The sequence below is a fragment of the Myodes glareolus genome, chromosome 19, assembly GCF_982192425.1.
Source record: "Myodes glareolus chromosome 19, mMyoGla1.1, whole genome shotgun sequence".
NCBI classification, from domain to species: Eukaryota; Metazoa; Chordata; class Mammalia; order Rodentia; family Cricetidae; genus Myodes; species Myodes glareolus.
The window spans coordinates 46182749-46200147 of NC_142044.1; the positions used below are offsets into that span (position 1 = coordinate 46182749).

Genomic DNA, 17399 nt, shown 5'->3' on the forward strand with positions numbered 1-17399 from the left:
TCTCTGCAGGAATTCCTGAGGTTAGCTCCTGGCTTCCTGGCATGACCAGCTGGCAGCGTCACTGCTAAACCACCTCTGGTACTGAGTAGATCCAAAAATACACTGACCAGGAGTGGTTTTCTTCAAGCAAGGTGATGCTGTCTTCACACAAAGCACTTGGGTGTGGAATGTTTTTCTGGAGGTGATGGGGAGTTTGGCTGGGGAGGGACAGGAACACGAAGAGGGGGCCTGAGCTGTCACCTAACACCCGTCCCTTGCTGACTGCTGTCCTCTAACCTGGTCACAAGTCACTTTTCACATCTAACATGTATCCTTCCTCCTAAATGCTGGAGGTCCAAGTGTCTTGTCCTGAAGTCCGTGTGGAGGGTTTCCAATGATGAACCCTGGGGTCACCTTTATGGGCCCACAGGCCTCGATCAACACAGACTGGCTTTCCTGTGAGTGTGATGGGCATGGGAACTGCCTCAGGCCTGGCTCAGGTGGACTCCTGGGCCTGCCCACAGTGGGACTGCAGCTTTCGTGGGCCCTTCTGCCCTGACCCTGCATCTTGTCAAGCACTAAGCATTGGTTCTTCTGGAAGTAGAAAGAGTCTGCGCTAAACCAGCCAGAGTGGGAGCCAGGACCCAGGATACAGAATGACAGGTGCCCCTGCGGCTAGGGTTCAAGACCCACATGCCTGCTCAACAACCACAAGATGGGAGAGCATAGACATGCTTGAGAAGAGGCGGAGTGAGATGAGGATTACACTCTGTCCATACATTGAAGGGCTCACTGAGGGCATGAGCACACTCCTACGTCCCAAGGATCCAGCGGCCTTGGCTAGGCAGTGATCTCTGCTGACTTCCTTTCTGCAGAAGGTGCTGGCTTCCTTAATTACACCAGTAATCTCTTTAATTACTTGCTTCCTCTGTGTCCGCAGAGGAAAAGGATGACTGGTGTCCCATTAATGAGCTTAAGGGATGCTTTACCCGGCCCTATCATTCTGACCTTCCCTGGTGAAGAGCCTGGGATTAAGCTGTAGCAGGTTCAGTGAGGAAAGCTTCACCTCCCCTCCACCTCCCCAGTGACATGGGGCGGGAGTCCCCAGTCATTCTGGGTGGCCCAGAGCAAGGCACCTATGCTCTGCAAAACACTCAAGAGCTGGTGGGTAGCCTCTGTCCCTGCTTCCTGCTCAAACTGGTGAGTAAACAGGACAAGGGACACCCACATGGTGCCTGTACAATGAGTCCCTTCACAGGGGCCTATGGTTCCTCAAGCCTGTGGTCCCTGCTTGGCTTGACATCCTGGTAAACGACATCTTGTGGTTCACCCAGGTTGAGATAGTCACCTCTCAGCCAGGTGTCCTCAGAATGCTGGGAGGTGTGCAGGGATGCGGTGCAGCTACCTCTCTGCGGCATCCTCCTAGGCCAGTCTCACTGTGGTACAGTTAATCATTAATAAATGAAGGCGTAGAGAGGGTGGCAGTGGCTGCCTCTGTGGGCTGGGCTCTTCCCATCCACTGCTGATCACTTAGTACCAGAACCCTCATGGGGTGTTGGGCAAAGTGTGTCTGGAGGTGAGGTGACTTATAAAGAGAACCCCTAATAGCTGGCGTGAGGGCCTCCAAGTGCCCCAGGTAGAGCCCTAGTGGTAGCCCCCCCCCCGGGGGGTGTCCTGTGTGACCACTGAGGTACGGGCTCTGCCTCTACCACATCTGGCCTCTACGGGTCTTTTGTTGTGCAGCCTGAGCAGACGTGGGCACTTCCACACTAGCAGCTGTCTTAGTTACCTTAGGACCTTAAACCTGGCACACCTCTTCCAGCCTTTCCTAAGACCTCAACTTCACCCACACACCAGCGACCCCATGCTGACAGGCCCTGATCATTCCTGACAGTCTTGCCCAAGGCCCCTCCCCCGTAAGTCTCCCTCTCACACAGGCCTGCCTCCAGCTTCTCACCTATTTTGGATCACACCCTCACATCAGGCATGTGACCTAACTCTTGTTCACTATCCCCTGGGCTGGAGCAGGCACTCTGGAAGGCAGGGACCACACACCAGGTGATGTATAATCTCCTGTAACTCTGCTCCAGGGGATCCAACACCTTTGGCCTCTCTGGACAGCATGCATACACACACCCAGATACAAACAAATAAAAACAATTTTTAAAAATTAAAAATAATTTTAAAAGGAATCCCAAGAGTGCTGAAACCTCTAGCAGACCTCAAACCCTGTTGCTTACAGAGCCTGCCAGGAAAGACCCATGCAAAGGAGCAGAGAGAAGGACCCTGTCTAGGGTTTCTGTTGCTGTCGGGAGACACCATGACTAAGGCAACTCTTATAAAGGAAATCAATTAATTGGGTAGCTTACAGTTCAAAGGTTTAGTTCATTGTCATCATGGGTGGACATGGCAGCATGCAGGCAGACATGGTGCTGGAGAAGTAGCTGAGAGCCCTACATCTTGACTTGTAGGCCACAAAAAGTGGTCTGTCTCACTGGGTATAGCCTGAGCATAGGAGACCTCCAAACTCACCCTCACAGTGACACACTTCCTCCAACAAGGCCACGCCTCCCATTAGAGCTACTCCCCTGTGGATCACTTTCAAACCGCCACATGCCCCAAAACAGCCACACTGATCAACAGAGGGACAGTCTCAACTCTCTCCCTTTAAAGCAACGAATTCAAGCTAACTAGTGTATGGTGTACACATGTGGCAACCACAGACGTTCCCTACAGCCATGAGTACTACCCACATCCAATCACCTGAGACTTTAAAACAATATGTTCATATGATGCAATCAAATATAGACAATTGTTTAAAAAATATCTTGTAGGGAATTGCTTTCAAGATTAATAAAGATATTCCTGCCCTTTGATCTCAGGCATTTTTGTTCCTGGTTTCTTTAAAATGTAGACATATGGGATCTGGGAAGGTGGTTCAGTAGATAAAGCGCTCATCACTCAAGCATGTTGACCAGAATTGGATTCCAGCACCCATATAGAAACTGGGCAATAACTGAGTTTTTATTAATCATGTTACACCCACAGGTAAGTGAAGCTCTCACCCCACATCCGAGAAGCTCCTTTTTCACAACAGATGGAGCTGTCATGGACGGAGATACCACAGAAAGCCAAAACTGGCCAAGATGAAAAGAACAGATGACCACAGGGTGCCCAGGCCTAGTGGATATGTCTACAGTACAACTCTACTCCTGAGCCTTGGGGAACATTGTGGAAGGGAAGGCTGAAAAATGGTTAGAATCAGAGAACCAGAAGTCTACTGGGAGGCTGTGTCTTCTAGCTATGACCTCACCTCAAAAACACAGTTGCCTAAACAAGACCTGAACAATGACATGAGTGGACATACCACAGTGGACGGGGGAATCTTACAAGGCTCCACCCCTAGATGGAGAGGCACAGGCAATTAATGGCTGCTAAGAGAGAAAACCAGACTTCCCCAAAGATGAGCTCCCTGATAGGTTATCCAACCCCAAGGAGTCAGCCCTAAAACACATACACATAAAATCAACACCAAGTGGACCTGTGCTTGGAAAGAAAATGGCTCCCAAAGGTAGTGACCTAGCTGGAGGAAGTGTGTCAAATGCATTAAAACCAGAAAAGACCGTCTTCAACAAAGTGCAGAAGCATCGGCCTGGAAACTGCCTTTCTTGCAGTGGGGAGAAGCAGGGACATGACTTGGTGGAAGCCATCTGTCCACCTCCCAGGGATGGGAAACACCCAGGGATGGTTGGGAGCTCACGGCACTGCTAGTGACAAGCCACCATCACTGTGGGGTCACATGACTGCTGCCTTTACTGAAATTTGCACAACAAACCATGTATTTCTGATAAGATGACGAAAAGCATAATCACAGTGGAGAGCCAACGGTCACCAGACGTGAAGATCATGATCCTGCCACAGACCAGGAGAAGGTCTTTGCAACTTACAAAGGCCTGCAATCTCTGCAGCCGGACGTCGTTAACACCAAGGCAGAGGCTAATGTGGCTGAAAACATAGAGGCTGGCGGGGCCACAGAGCATCAGGGAGTCCAGTGTGCACTGGATAACCACCTAAGAGACCGCAGGCAGCATCAGAACCAATAGCTATTTCACATGAAACAGCAGTGTTTGTGTGTGTGTATGTACCCTTGTGCATGTTTGCACATGCATATTTACATACATGTATCACATGCGTATATGTATACATGTGTGTCACAGAAGACAGGCAGAGAGGCTATTGTCTATCATGGAGGAAACACAAGATAACCTACATGCTCCCAGAAGAAGGGTGTGAACACACACACATGTATGCACACATGTACAAGAACACTAGTGTGCTCTTGACAAGAGAATATTTCCATTTAATATTGAGGTTACTTTTATAATAGCTTATGTAAGTGAACTAAAGCCAATGTTAACATCAGTGAAAACTGGGCATGCTGGTTCATGACTGTAATCCCAAGTCTTAGGAGTCTGAGGTAGGAGGATGTCCACAAGTGGGAGACTGGAAGCCAGGCCTCCTGGGTTCACACATCAGCCCGTACTCACTCACTGGGGAGGTCACCCAGAATTTCTGGGCCAGAGTCTTATAAAATTGGCATACTATATTAGGTGGTGCCTAACCAGGAGGTTCCTGCCACCAGCTCTGTCTCCTCTCTCTTATACATACGATGAGGACAGAGCTTGGGTGTCAACACATGGTCACACATACACAGACAACTGGAAAGGACATCAAGAAAGGACCAAAGCAGCCAGCACAGAGGACAGTTAGCCCCATCTATCATAAGCTCTCTGTGGCTTATCTACTGGTTTATTCCTCCTATTCCTCCACATTAAATGTTCCCCTCCGTCAGGGGTCACAGGGGTGCAGCAGGGGTCACAGCAGGTACGACCCCTCCCTCAGCACAGAATGCTGTAAGGAATGCTGCCCACTCAATCAGCTAGGCTAGAACTGCTGTCACTGATGCTGATCCCACTTCTGCAGCCATGAGAAGCAAGCTGGCAACAAGTGGCAAGTTCATCCAGAGTCCCTCTCCGGGGATGACAGACAAGAGCCCCGTGGGCAGCTGTTGCCATCGCCCCTCCATGGCATCCTCCCTGGCTTCCCACCTGGGAGTCCGTCACGACCCACTCCATCTGCACATTCATCTCTGCCTGGAGCTCGGCCGGGGCAGCCCTCAGTCTGGCCACGGTGGCCTTGTTTCCCTGCACGTCAGATCATCTGGGATCTAAGAGCCTCTGAGTGCGAAAGGCACCAAATAAAAGCGCCCAGGCTTCTTTCAAACAAAAGAAAGCACTTCCCCACGAAGGATAGGATACACTTTCCCTTCCAGTCCTCCACACAGTTTATCAGTTTGAATCAGCTGTCCCTTGTCGCTGCATTGCAGGACGTCACCTTACCTCCTCCTGGAAGGAGCCGAAGTTCTCCAGGAAGTATTTCCAGTGTATGGTGGGTGTTAGGTGGAGTCTTAATTTCCTCAAAAAATAATGATACTGGTTATCTGTCAGTTTCTGACAGAAACTCTTCAGGACATCTCCGAAGTCCATAGCCTTCACGAACCCAGTGTCCTCTTTATCCAGTGCAGAAAACGCCTAAAGCAAACAAACACAGGAAAGCTGGTAAGTGCTACTGGCAAATCAATGTTGCAGCCTATGCTTGAGGGGCTGTGCCCACTCCATGGGCCTAACCGTGCAGTCACCCTGACACACTGCAGGTATCAGCGGTAATCGTGAGAAACTGCAGGTAGAGGCATGCGGTCATCAACTGGGAAGATGTAAAAACATGAACAGTACACACGTTTCTTTCGTTGAAAGAAAATCATTCATTCTTACTGTACTTAAGATGCCTTTTTTCTCCCGAGACAGGATTTCTCTGTGTAGCCCTGACTGTACTGAAACTTGCTTTGTAGACCAGGTTGGTGTTGAACTCAGAGATCCGCCTGCCTCTGCCTTCCGAGTGCTGGGATTAAAGGTGTGTGCCACCACTGCCTGACAAAATGCCTTTTTAGAAGTAAAAATTTAACATGCCTGCAGTCTCCAGTTCAGCTCCTGAGCCTGCTTTCTTGATCTGTGCTTTGTAGGAACACCTTGGGGCAGGAAGTATAGTAAACAACATTCTACAGAGCTTTATAGCCTGTAGTCATTGAGGAAGTGGGGCAGTTGCTGGCCTCGGGTCCTGGGCTGAGATGCTCGGCTAAGTCCTGATCTCCCTCAACTTCAGCGCATTCTCCATGAAGGGGACTTAGCTGAGGGCGGTTGTGAGTGAGTCTCTGGTGGAAAGGTACAGGGATGTGAGAACCAGGTGCACAGCCATCTGAACAAAGATCCAAGCACAACAAGCAGTTTGTGCTGTGAGAATGGTGGAAGTTATATGGTGTGGAAGATACTGCGGCATTCTGGGTAATGCTTGAGAAGCAGTGTGGGTCCAGTTCCCTCTCGCCACAGGGCCTGAACCTCCTGGGCATCTGTGGGTAAACTCGGTCTGCTAGCCACAGCATGGGTGTAGGAGTTGAACAGGAAAGGTCTTTGAAATCTATAGAATGTTGTAAGAGTACAGTGTTGCTGTATTGCCTGGAAACAAGACAGGTGTGTGGCATCTGCAGTGGTACTCAGTGATGTATTCAAATGCCTGGTCCGCTCTAGTGGCCATCCTGAACCAGGCTCACCCCTTCCTTCTTCCCTGACCTCCACCCCACAGCTCACCTCCTGCACTCTCTACAGCAGAACCTCAGGCCACACAAAGAACCCTTTTCAGTAGGATCCACTGTGGTTCCTCCCCGAGGCCCATGGTCCCAGCTTCAGAAACATCCCGAGAGATGCCAAGCTGTGCCACTTAAGGCCCAAAGGACAACAAACCACCCTGAACATGGAATTTTGTTCCTGAGTGGTGTTTACAAAAATCTGAAAGAAGGGCCATTATGCAGAAACTGGGAGACTTGGCTGGTCCTTAAACTGACAAGCCTGGGGATGCCTGGCCTCCTACAGCTCACACGGACGATGCACTGCAGAGTTGCCTTCCCCCTTACTTCTGGCCAACGACCTGGGGTGCTAAGTCCTCACAGAGAGCTAGATACTGGCATGCCTGCTTTGTAGGATAGAGGCCAAGTTCTGTGGCACCTCCCAACTGGCTAGTTCAAACTCACCTTTCGGCATCTTTCCCTACTGCCCCTCATTTTTGGATCCAAGAGTGGAGGGAGTAAATTGATCTAGTAGGTTTAGAGGTGGCCTGGGAGGGCTTTATAATCTAAGATACTGAGCTTGATGTTGCTGGTGAGCAATAGACAGCAACGCATTTCAGTAAAACACCTCTACATTTCTCCAGAGACAGTGTTCTTTCTATGTAGATCAGGCTAGACTACTACCTGCAGCAATTCTCCTGCCTCAGCTTCCCAAGCAATGTGATACATTGTGAGTCAACAGGTGTGAGTCAGCACACCCAGCTAGGACTTTAATTTCTTAGGCCTTCCAGATTTGGAAAAGGGAATGGACTGGTCCTTCTCTGTCCAGCTATGTTCACAGCTCTGCTACTTATGGCCTGTGAGACTATGGCAAATTCATTTACCTTGAGCCTCAGTTTCCCCTCCTGTAGAACAGAAAGAGTGACCCCAACCTGCAGGCTATGCTCAAGGAGGGATGAAATCCATGGATTCTCATGAGGGTTGGCACCCAGCTGAAGCTCCCCGCAGGCAGGAGAATAATGTCTGCAAAGCTCTGGAAGCCTCTATCAATGCAAGCCAAGCCCTCCTGGTGAATGTGGGAGTGGTTCTTCCTGGTGAGGACCTCAAGCACATGGTCCTAGTGGCCTCTGGCAATCTGTTAGTCTGAGGTGACTGTCACCTGGGGTTGGTATGCTGGCCTCAGCCACCTGTGGACCAGGCTGGGGACACACCTTTAGGAACATAGTTCTACATCACTCTTTCCAAAGACACCAGCATGGTTTGAGGCACCACATCACATAAATGGGTCACTCAAGGGACAGCAGAAGAACACCCTTCTCCTCGGGTAATCCACAGCTTTCTCGTCTCCTTCACAGCTGTCTTCGTGACACCCTGTCCTGTTCAGCCTTCTGAAGGCCACTTTAACATCACTTATCCCCATGGGTCACTTTCTTGAGCACACTGAGAGCTCATGAGTTATGTGAGCCACTGTCATCCAGTCTCTTTGTCCTTTAAAACAAACTATACTGTGTGTATGAATGTGAGCACATGTGTGCAGGCGTGGAGGTCTGAGCATAGCCCGAAGTGTCAGCCTCATCTTATCCCTTGTATGAGGCTAGGTGTCTCTGTCTTCTCTGCTGACCCTGTGGCCTCAGCTTGTCCCTGAACTCTGTCTTCTCTGCCTGGTCCTGTGGCCTCAACTTGTCCCTGGACTATCTCTTTTCTCTAGCTGGTCCTGCGGCTTCAGATTGCCTGGTGTTTGCTGAATCCACCTTCAATGGGCTGAGCGGGGTCAGTGTTTTTGTTTTTGTTTTTTCCTCAGAGCAATCCTGGAGGTGCAACTGCTCCAATCAGCAACCTGGATCCAGTAGATGCTCAGGAGACTAGGGGGAGGTGGATCTGGGCAGGGCTTGGAGTTGCCAGGAGGGATGGAGGTGAATTTACCTGACTGGGCTCTTTGTAATCTACCATACCTTTAACAAAGCAGGCTGGGAGGATTCCACAACCGCCTGCATGTTCTTCACCACCTCCTCCGGGTTCAGCTTGGAGAAGTTGGTCCGTGGTGAGCTTTCTTCTTTTTCTTTCGGCTGAGCTTTGCTTGCCTTGTTGATCTCAAGTGCTTTCAAGAAGTCGAGGGGATTGATGCAATTGTTATGCACACTGACACCCAAGCTTCTCCCACAAAAGAAAGAATAAATTCATTGAAAAGAAAAGTTGCTTATTCATTCAACAAACAGTTGCAGAACACAGGGGCAGTGTGCGGGAAGATAATGACTCGAAGAGGAGGGTGCCCACCCTGCTGGCACAGACCCACTTGTGCTGGTTTCTGATGTGCACACACGAGTACCACCACAAAGAGGAACAAGGTGAGAGCTATGAGACGCAAGACTGAGGGTTGCCCAGAGGTGAGGCCACGAGCTGTCCAATCCTGAAGGCCCAAGATCTGACAGCTGGGCACTGGGGCTCAGAGTTTCAAAGACCAGGAAGCAGCAAGGGTTGCTGGGTGAGAGACGCTGGCCTGCCCTTGGGGCATTTGTGGAAGGACTGGGAGGATAGCAGACCTAACTGGGCACCAGTCATCTGAGCTAAGGGCTGGAGAGGAGCTTCCTGTCATGGTGGTGTGCAGGGAGGTGTGGCAGGGAAACTCAGAGGAGGAGCGTGTGTGTCAAAGAGAGTACAAGGATGGGGGAACTGAGGCAAACACACTAAATTCTTTTCTAAGTCTCACTGAAATGAGGTTGTCAAGCCAAAAGCTCTCCGAGGGTATTGTGCGAAACCTATCTAGCTTAATATTTCCTCAATAAAAACTCCATCTCAGTATATGTCCCCACAAGGACATCCATGGAGCAGTGACGGCCCCTCTGTGTCCTCAACGTGGACTGGGAAACAATTCCCTTCAAATTGCAAAAGAATAGCTTGAGTAAGGTTGGAGAGTTTCCTACAAACACCCAGTGAGACTCAGAATAAAGTTTCATGTCTTCACGGCCCCAGCTCCTTGGCTGAGGACATAGCTCAGGTGGGAAAGTGCCTGCTAAATAAGATCACCGGCCCGAACTGGATCCTGTCCTCGTGTTCTTTTGTTTGCTTGCTTTAAAGGCTGGATGTGGAGGTGGAGGAGATACGTGGATGCCAAGGGTTTGCTACCATAACAAAGAAAGAAAGAAAGAAAGAAAGAAAGAGAAAAAGAAAAGAAAAAGGCAGACAACATTCATGTGTGTACACACATATGCATGTGTACCTGCACAAATGTGTGCACACAAAAACGTTGCTGCTTCTTGTGGTTCAGTTATTGGAGCCCTTGAGTACCAGCTCAGATGCTCGAGCAGAAGAGAAGCTTCCAGTGAGTCGGATGGTTCTGAAGGAGAGGCAAGAGCCTAGCTTTGCAAGGTGCAGCTGCAGAGCAGCTCAGCCTGCTTGCCTTGGCATGGATCACATGACAGGGACACAAGGAGACAGACAATCAGCACTGCTTCAAGTGCAGGGAGGAGCTGCCAGCGCAGTATTAAAATGCAGCAATGAAGCAAATGCATATGCGGACCTCCTTGCGAGGGTTTGGAAAAGTCTATTTTGGATTCAGGAAAGAATAATCTACATGTAATTACCAATAGTCAAGATGTTTATCATCAAGGGGTCTTTGAGGAGGAACAAGCGACTCAGTGATGGATCCTTATTAAGGCTTCGACGCACAGAAAAGTTGATCATCCATTGAGAGGTGGAGCGCAGAAGCTCCCAGGCCTTTTGTGCTGTTTATAAAAGTATCAAGTCTAACTACAATTTAACAAGATTCTCTCAGAACCACTTAACTAATTATTTATCTGCATCTATTTTCCCATGATTTATTCATTGAACATATCAATTCTTATTCAGCTGGAAATAGATTCAGTGAGAAGGTTCTGAAAGGAGGGAGAGAACACGTGAGCAGTTTAAGATGGACTTGCCCTTCATTTCCACGTATCACACATATCATACAACATATGTACATACTCTGCACATACCTCACACACCTCACTCATATACACAGCACACACACATAGATGATGCAAACACATACATAATCACACACATACCACATGTATGCATACATATACCACATACATGCACATACCATATATACATCACACATACACACATTATGCATGCACACATCACATAATGCAGGCACACATGAAGTACACATCACACATACCATAAACATAAATGTATGCACATACCAGACAACTCATATACCTACTATAGTACATACTATATATAAACACACTATAATATACAACATTCACATGCACACACAACAGAAACACATGTACAGACACACACACACTCACACTGACAGTAAGCTTCTTACAGCTTGTACATAATGAGGCAATGTCCTCAAAACCAGAAAGGAAAATAATTTCTTCCTGGATTCCAGGTGCATACGAGCTAACAATCCGTATGGGGAAGAATTCAATTGTTCCAGAATGAAATAACTCAGGGAATGTGCTTCCTGTCCATCCTTTCCTAGAGAGTTTCCTCAGGAAGGACTCCAGCAAAAAGAGAACGGAAATCAGGAACTCAAGGGCTGGGCTGTGAGCAAACTCGGCAGCATGGTCCTCAGTCCAGTGAGAAGAAACTGAACACGCCGGATGCCCATGGCCTTTCTTGGACCCAGCAGAGAAGTGAGGTCATAGGGAAAATGTAGCCCTGAAATCTGGAAAGACAGGCACACGCAGACCCAGGGCTAGCAGGATTCGGTGGGAGAGGTTGAATCACACGGCCCAGCCTCAGTGTCCCACATCCTGCGGGCTCCACCTTCAGGACTCCTGCCAGTTTCTCTTTCTGAAGACCCGAGAAAGGTCCTTCACGTTCTGGAAAGGCGAAGGAGCATCCTTGTGAATGTACCAGAGCTGTCTCGGCCAGGGTTTTCATCTGAGCACCACATATTCCAGCTTAGTCAGCTGTAGCCCTGACAGACTTCCTGTCTTGCTTATGGCGAGAAGGCTAAAAGGCCTGAGGTGGGCAGCCCAGGGTCACAGGCTCAGCTCCTTCCTACTACAGAACAACCCTTTCCCAACATGCCCTCACCACAGGCCTCTGGTGGAAGGATCACAGCTGACAACCAAGAGTTGGGAACTGTTTCAAACCACTTCCTAGGGAAACCCAGAAAAAAAAGCAGAGGCAAATGGTGTGAGCAAGCTGCAGCCCTCAGCTTTGGTTGACAAAAACAACACCAAACAGCTCAACTGTCCAGAGTCACATGAAACTTCCAGGCAGAGCGCCTGCCTCCCTTCCCACTGCCACCCATTTAGCATGTAGAGTTTCCAGTAATAGTCACACAGCATTCTAGAAGGCAGGAAAGGATACCATCAATCTAAAGAGAAAAGCAAGCATCCCCAACATACCACTGTGACCAGCAACAGGGAAGATAAAATAGCCATGACTAGCATGAGCTATGTGGGGAAGAAGACCCCAGGCTAAAAGGGAGAAGCTGAGTAAGCAGAGAGGGAAACACAGACTCACAGGACAGGCAGGGACCCTGCAGCAGAAGCAGGAGCAACTATGGTGGCCTTGCCCGTACTTCATAATAATGGCCAAGACTTCCAGAAGAACCAGAAGTTCACCAGGAAGTTTGGTGAACATGGAGCGAGGCAAACATAGACCGATCTACACCCGGGCACAGCAGATGCAAACTGATAGACTCAAACCACAGAATCCCAAAGACAAAAAGAAAGATTGCGAAGGGAGCCAGAGGGAAGGGCAAAGTGTTCCTACGCAGGATAAAAGCAAGAAGCACATCAGACTCCACCAGAAGTCACATGGGAGACAGAAGCGGGCGTCAGAGCATTTGAGTGATCAAAGAATTCAAGTTCTGTCTCCAGGGCAACTGTCCTTCAGAAGGGAACCGGGGCTGGGAGCAGGATATACTGGGGCCTTGCTCAGGCCAGCCTACTAACTGAGTGATTCTACAGTACTCCCACAGATCCAGGGTCCCCAGGAACAGAATTTCCGACAGACAGATGTCATTCAGCATTAACACATCCTGAGTGAGCTGAGGGATACGTGCTGTACCATGTGTCTCAAGTTCAAGTTTACCTGGGAGCCCTGGGTCTAACCTGACAAAGCTCTATTCTTTGGTAAATTAGCATCCCCAAGAAAGGCTTTAAAGGTGCTGACATTGGGAACTTCAAGGAGACAATGCACCAGGTTTCCTTTAGTGTAAACCATGACAGACTCACCTCTCTGGGGAACTTCCTTCTACTCCGCTCCCAGCATCCCCGGTAATACAAGCATGCTTTTGAAAAGATGTGTCCAACATGCAGGACTGTTGCAAATGCAACACTGGGGACAGATTTCTCAGGTGAGCCTTTTAAAGGGCTTAAAATTTTTATTTATGTATTCATCATGTATGCATATGTACATGCATGTACATGGGCCACAGTTTGCATGAAAAGGTCAGAGGGCAACTTGTGGGAATTCACTCTTTCCTTCCAGAACCCAGAGTACTGAACTCAGACGGTCAGGCTTGGCAGCAAACACCTTTACCCACTAAAACATGCCCCCCCTCCCTGCCACACACACGCCAAGAAAATTTTGCAATTTGCTAATTTCTGATAAATGAGATTGGATGTCCGTGAACGAAGAACAGTATACCTGCTACAGGACAAGGACACTGAAAGGACAAACCCAAGCTCTGAATACTAGGAGGCAGTCGGAGAAAGAAGAGTTGGAAGTGAGAACCAGGGCACTATCCCAGAACCCCAAGAGAAAAGTAAGAGATACAAATTAGGTGAGAAAAATCCAAGCCCTTGAGGGGTTAAGTCAGGGTGGCTCAGTGTTCAGCATCAGGAGCTTCAAAATGAACAAAGGAATGGAACTCATTAATGAGCTAAGACAAGAACACTTCCAAAAATCACAGAACACAAAACAGCATGCCTTAGGAGACTGAACATGCTGGATAGGGACATTTGTCACAGGGTGAGCTGGGGATTTATCAGCAGTGACAAGGAACCAAGACACTAAGCTAAAGGAAAGGATAATTACATGACCCTGAGGACAGTACTATGTAGAAAGGAAAAGTGATGGCTGGTCACCAGAAGCCCAGCAACAGAGAACTGGGTCATTAAGTTCTGTGTGTTTGTGTGAGGTGGTAGAAGCTAAGCAAGGAGAGACAGGAGACAGTCTATTCCAAGGCCACCAGCAGAAAGCCTTGAACTACTGACTGTGAGGGTGGGAAACAGGGGTAGGGCCAGGGGCAAAAGGACTGCTGCTTTCTAGGAACTGGGTCTTGGGAGAAGTTAAGCCCTGGGCAAACCAGTCTCTTTGCTTCTGGCTAAAGCAGAACAGCAAAGCAACAAGTGGAGGTTACCTCAAGGTCAACGGTGTGGAGTGGATAGAGGGAAAGGAAAAAGAACAGCAGTACCAGCCCAGTACAGTAAGGGAAGGGGAAGGAGGGAGGGAGGGAGGGAGGGGGGACAGCAGGCAACCTCTTCAGAAGGCTGATGAGCTCCTCTTCCTTCATGGAACACCCACATTCTTGCAGAATGCTCTGCACCTTGCAGAGGGCTGCAGAACCTGTCTTGGTTTTTTCTAGCATGTTGAGTGCCTTGCTGATCTCCTCATAATGGTCCATGAGCTTCTCCCTGAAAGAGAAGCCACCTCAGACACCTAAAGTCAGGAGAAAAGCGATTTTTGATGCCCACTCTGCTGTGACAACTTGATTGCTCAGCCAAGAGCTAATTTGGAAGGTGCTTTGTGGGCTTGGTGCAATGTTTACACGAAAAGGTGTCCCTGAGAAAAGCTATCAGCCTCTGCTGTTTTATTACTGCTATCATTAGCAAAACTGCCCCGGAGAAATGTCGGCCCTGTGTTCCTGTTAGAGCTGGTGCTTTTCAAAGGGAACCAAGAATTTAACACAAGGATATGGCAGGCAAGAAAAATGCCTCTTCCCTCAGTAAATGCATGTGTGCACCTACTATGTGAGATGCGCTGCTCTGAGTGTTGGGCACACAAGGGCCTCAAAGGGGCATCCTCAGTGGAACCAAGATACCAGAGGGGACAAGTCTAGGGTCATGGAGAGGACACACGCACAGCACAGTGGGCTGGCGGGAAGGAAGAAGAGCTGGTGAGAGGAGCCCCCAAGCCCCACAGCCGCAGTGGATCGCTGTTGTAAACACTGGAGTTGGTCTCACTAGACACCAGCTGACCAACACCAAGGTGACGGGACTGTGCTGTGCAAGTGTGAGGGCCTGAGCTTAATCCCCAGCACCCACGTGATCTGGTATGCAACCCCAGCACTGGGAAGGTAGACAGGCAGATCTCTGGGTCTCACCTGCTAGCCCAGCCTGAAGACAAGCTCCAGGTCACTGAGAGAGGCCTTGTCTCAAAGATCACAGAGAATAGCACCCAAGGTTGACCTCTGGCCTCCAAATAGCCAGCACACACATGTACATGGGCACATTCATTCTCCTGCCTCCCCTACCTAGCATGGCCTGTGACAGACTGTCTAAATTCTGTCAACTTCACTCTTCCATGTCTCCAAGCCTTTCTCCTAAGACACTGAGGGAAACACCCACCTGGTGAGCCCAGGTGCCATCCTGGTTCCTGGCTGTCCCTCAGGGGACAGAATAGGTTATCTGTTCTAAACGCTAACTCTGTTCTGGCTCTTGTCCATCATCTCCACTTCGTATTTGTGGGACGGCTCCTTGAGCAAGACTGGAAACAAACCGCTGAACCAGAACTGTCAGAATGCAGGAGAGGCAGGCTGCGGTGAAGCACTGACTGGTCGGCAGAGAGGATGGCATTTGGCAGAAGCCACATGGAGGTCCAGGCCCTTCCCTTGCGGGCCTCCTGTCTTGCAAGGGGCTCGTGATACTGACGTCTGACCCAGGTGAGCGTGCTGGGTGTCCTGAGTGTACCAACAGCACCTGCCTTGGGCTGCTTACAGTGTCCTGTGAACCCAGCCCCATGCTACGGACACGGAGCCCCTGCTTGTCACACAACAATGCCACCCCACTTAGCTTTTCGAAATGAAAGCGGATGAAAGCGGAGAGGATCAAAACAGTTTTTGGAGATACATATTTTTAGAAAATTGAGGCATTCAGCATTTCTTGGACTGTCTTGTGAGCAGCAATTATTTCCCTTTCAGAGTAAACATGTGCACAGAGTAAATGAGGGCTTGGAGCAGAGAGGGAAGAACGCTGCCAAGCAGAGCTACTGTTGGCCCACACTGAGCAGCACGACTGTTCCGGGGCCTTGTCCTCCTCTGGCTCTGGCCAGGGAGGCTGACAAGGACCCTGCTGTGACCTTGCCGAGTCCTGTTCCCTTCCTTCTCTGCTGGCTTTAGCTGCCCCCTCTCCATGTGCATTCTAGAAAGGGCCTGCGCCAGTGGCTGGTCACTGTGGCTTTCATTCTTAAGAGTGGAATAAAGGCCTGGAGAATGAATACGGGACCACAGATGCCTTTGCTTCGCCTTCAACACACACTAGGACACTCCTATCAAAATTAAATCCTTGCAATTGAGACAAAAATCTATTACTCCATCCCTTCAATTCATCTACCAATCCAATTGGAGTTCAGAAAGCCAGTCACCCTGATGGGCAGTCATCATTTAATGATTCCTGCAAGCCAGTATCTTATGTGTGTGCTGCTGGTGTACACGGAGCCAGCGGTGGTGGTGGTGGGTGTTGCTCCTTAGAAGCCATCACTTTGTTTTGAGCCAGGGTCTCTGGCAGGTCCTGGCCTGCAACTCCCCAGGTTGAGAACCAGCTGACCAGTAAGCCCCAAGGACCCACTTTTCTCCACCTCTTCAGCAACAGGCAGCACCATGCCTGGGCCAAGATGATCTTCTTTTAAAAAGAAAATGGAGCTGATCAGTTGGTTGTCTTCTCTGGTAAGACGGCGCCACTGAGGCAGGAGGTGAAGCAAGTGTGCATGAGTTACCTGGTCCTGAGGACGACAATGTAGTGCCATGCATATCTTCAGCTCATCCCTGCACTGCCACCAGCATAGGGAGAGACAGCGCATGCGTTCAGAGGGGCCAAGGAGCCTCATTACTCACACATGGTGGGAGAGACGGGAGTGAAGACCCTCGTGGGTAATGAGGCCAGCCCTGTCTGCTGAAGATAAATTCCACTTTTCATCAGTTTGTGGCATATTTGATTTATACCAACCTTGCGCGTATTTTACACTGAATTTCACAAACTCAATTCTCTGCCTGCAGCTTCTGTGGTGCGGTAACTTCAACATAATCCAGGGGTAAATTCCACCTGCTTGCCTCTTAAACCCATCTCATTCCCACTCTGTCCTGTGTCTGTGTCTTCCTTGTTTCCTTTGGGGGTTCTTCAGCAGCCCCTTTTCCACTTGGGTGCCATGTAGTGTGTGGGGTCAGAGATGGGAGCTGAGCCCCACCATTTGATAGGACAAACAAGGGACAGTCACCCACACAGGTAAAATCAAGAAGAGCCACAGCCGAGTTACATATCCAATGGCTCCCCTTCACCCTGTGTCTCCCTGGCCTTGCTCAGGTACAGGTATCCTGGTCTATTCATTTCAAACCCTCATGGCCTGCGGGCCATTGTCATGTGCTTTCCAGTGTTTCCAGCAATCATTTCAATAGGCAGACACCAGGTCATACTCCCCAAGGCCAGCATGCTGACTCACGATGGGAAGGTGCTTCCTTTGTTGACGTCAAAGGTGTACTGTGTGTCACCCTGGGCAACTGTGAAGCAACTCTGGGTTGTCCTGGGGATAAACCCTCTAAGCAGAAGCGGTGAGTTAAACCACAGCCATT

At 49.5% G+C, this 17399-nt stretch overlaps 1 protein-coding gene across 5 annotated transcripts in view; it reads right to left on the bottom strand.

Annotated features, from left to right (window-relative positions):
- The window catches only part of Efcab6 (EF-hand calcium binding domain 6), a 196484-nt gene that overhangs the window by 23141 nt on the left and 155944 nt on the right, over window positions 1–17399 (bottom strand). For all 5 annotated transcript variants that reach the window (XR_015735668.1, XM_087899133.1, XM_087899132.1 and 2 more), the window contains 3 exons: window positions 14095–14250; window positions 8608–8806; window positions 5379–5570 (listed from right to left, as the gene is read on the bottom strand). Coding sequence is in view for 4 of the 5 variants with exons in the window: in XM_087899133.1 (XP_087755259.1) it covers window positions 5379–5570; window positions 8608–8806; window positions 14095–14250 (547 nt within the window). In the remaining variant the exon portion in view is untranslated. The remainder of the gene's footprint in view (window positions 1–5378; window positions 5571–8607; window positions 8807–14094; window positions 14251–17399) is intronic.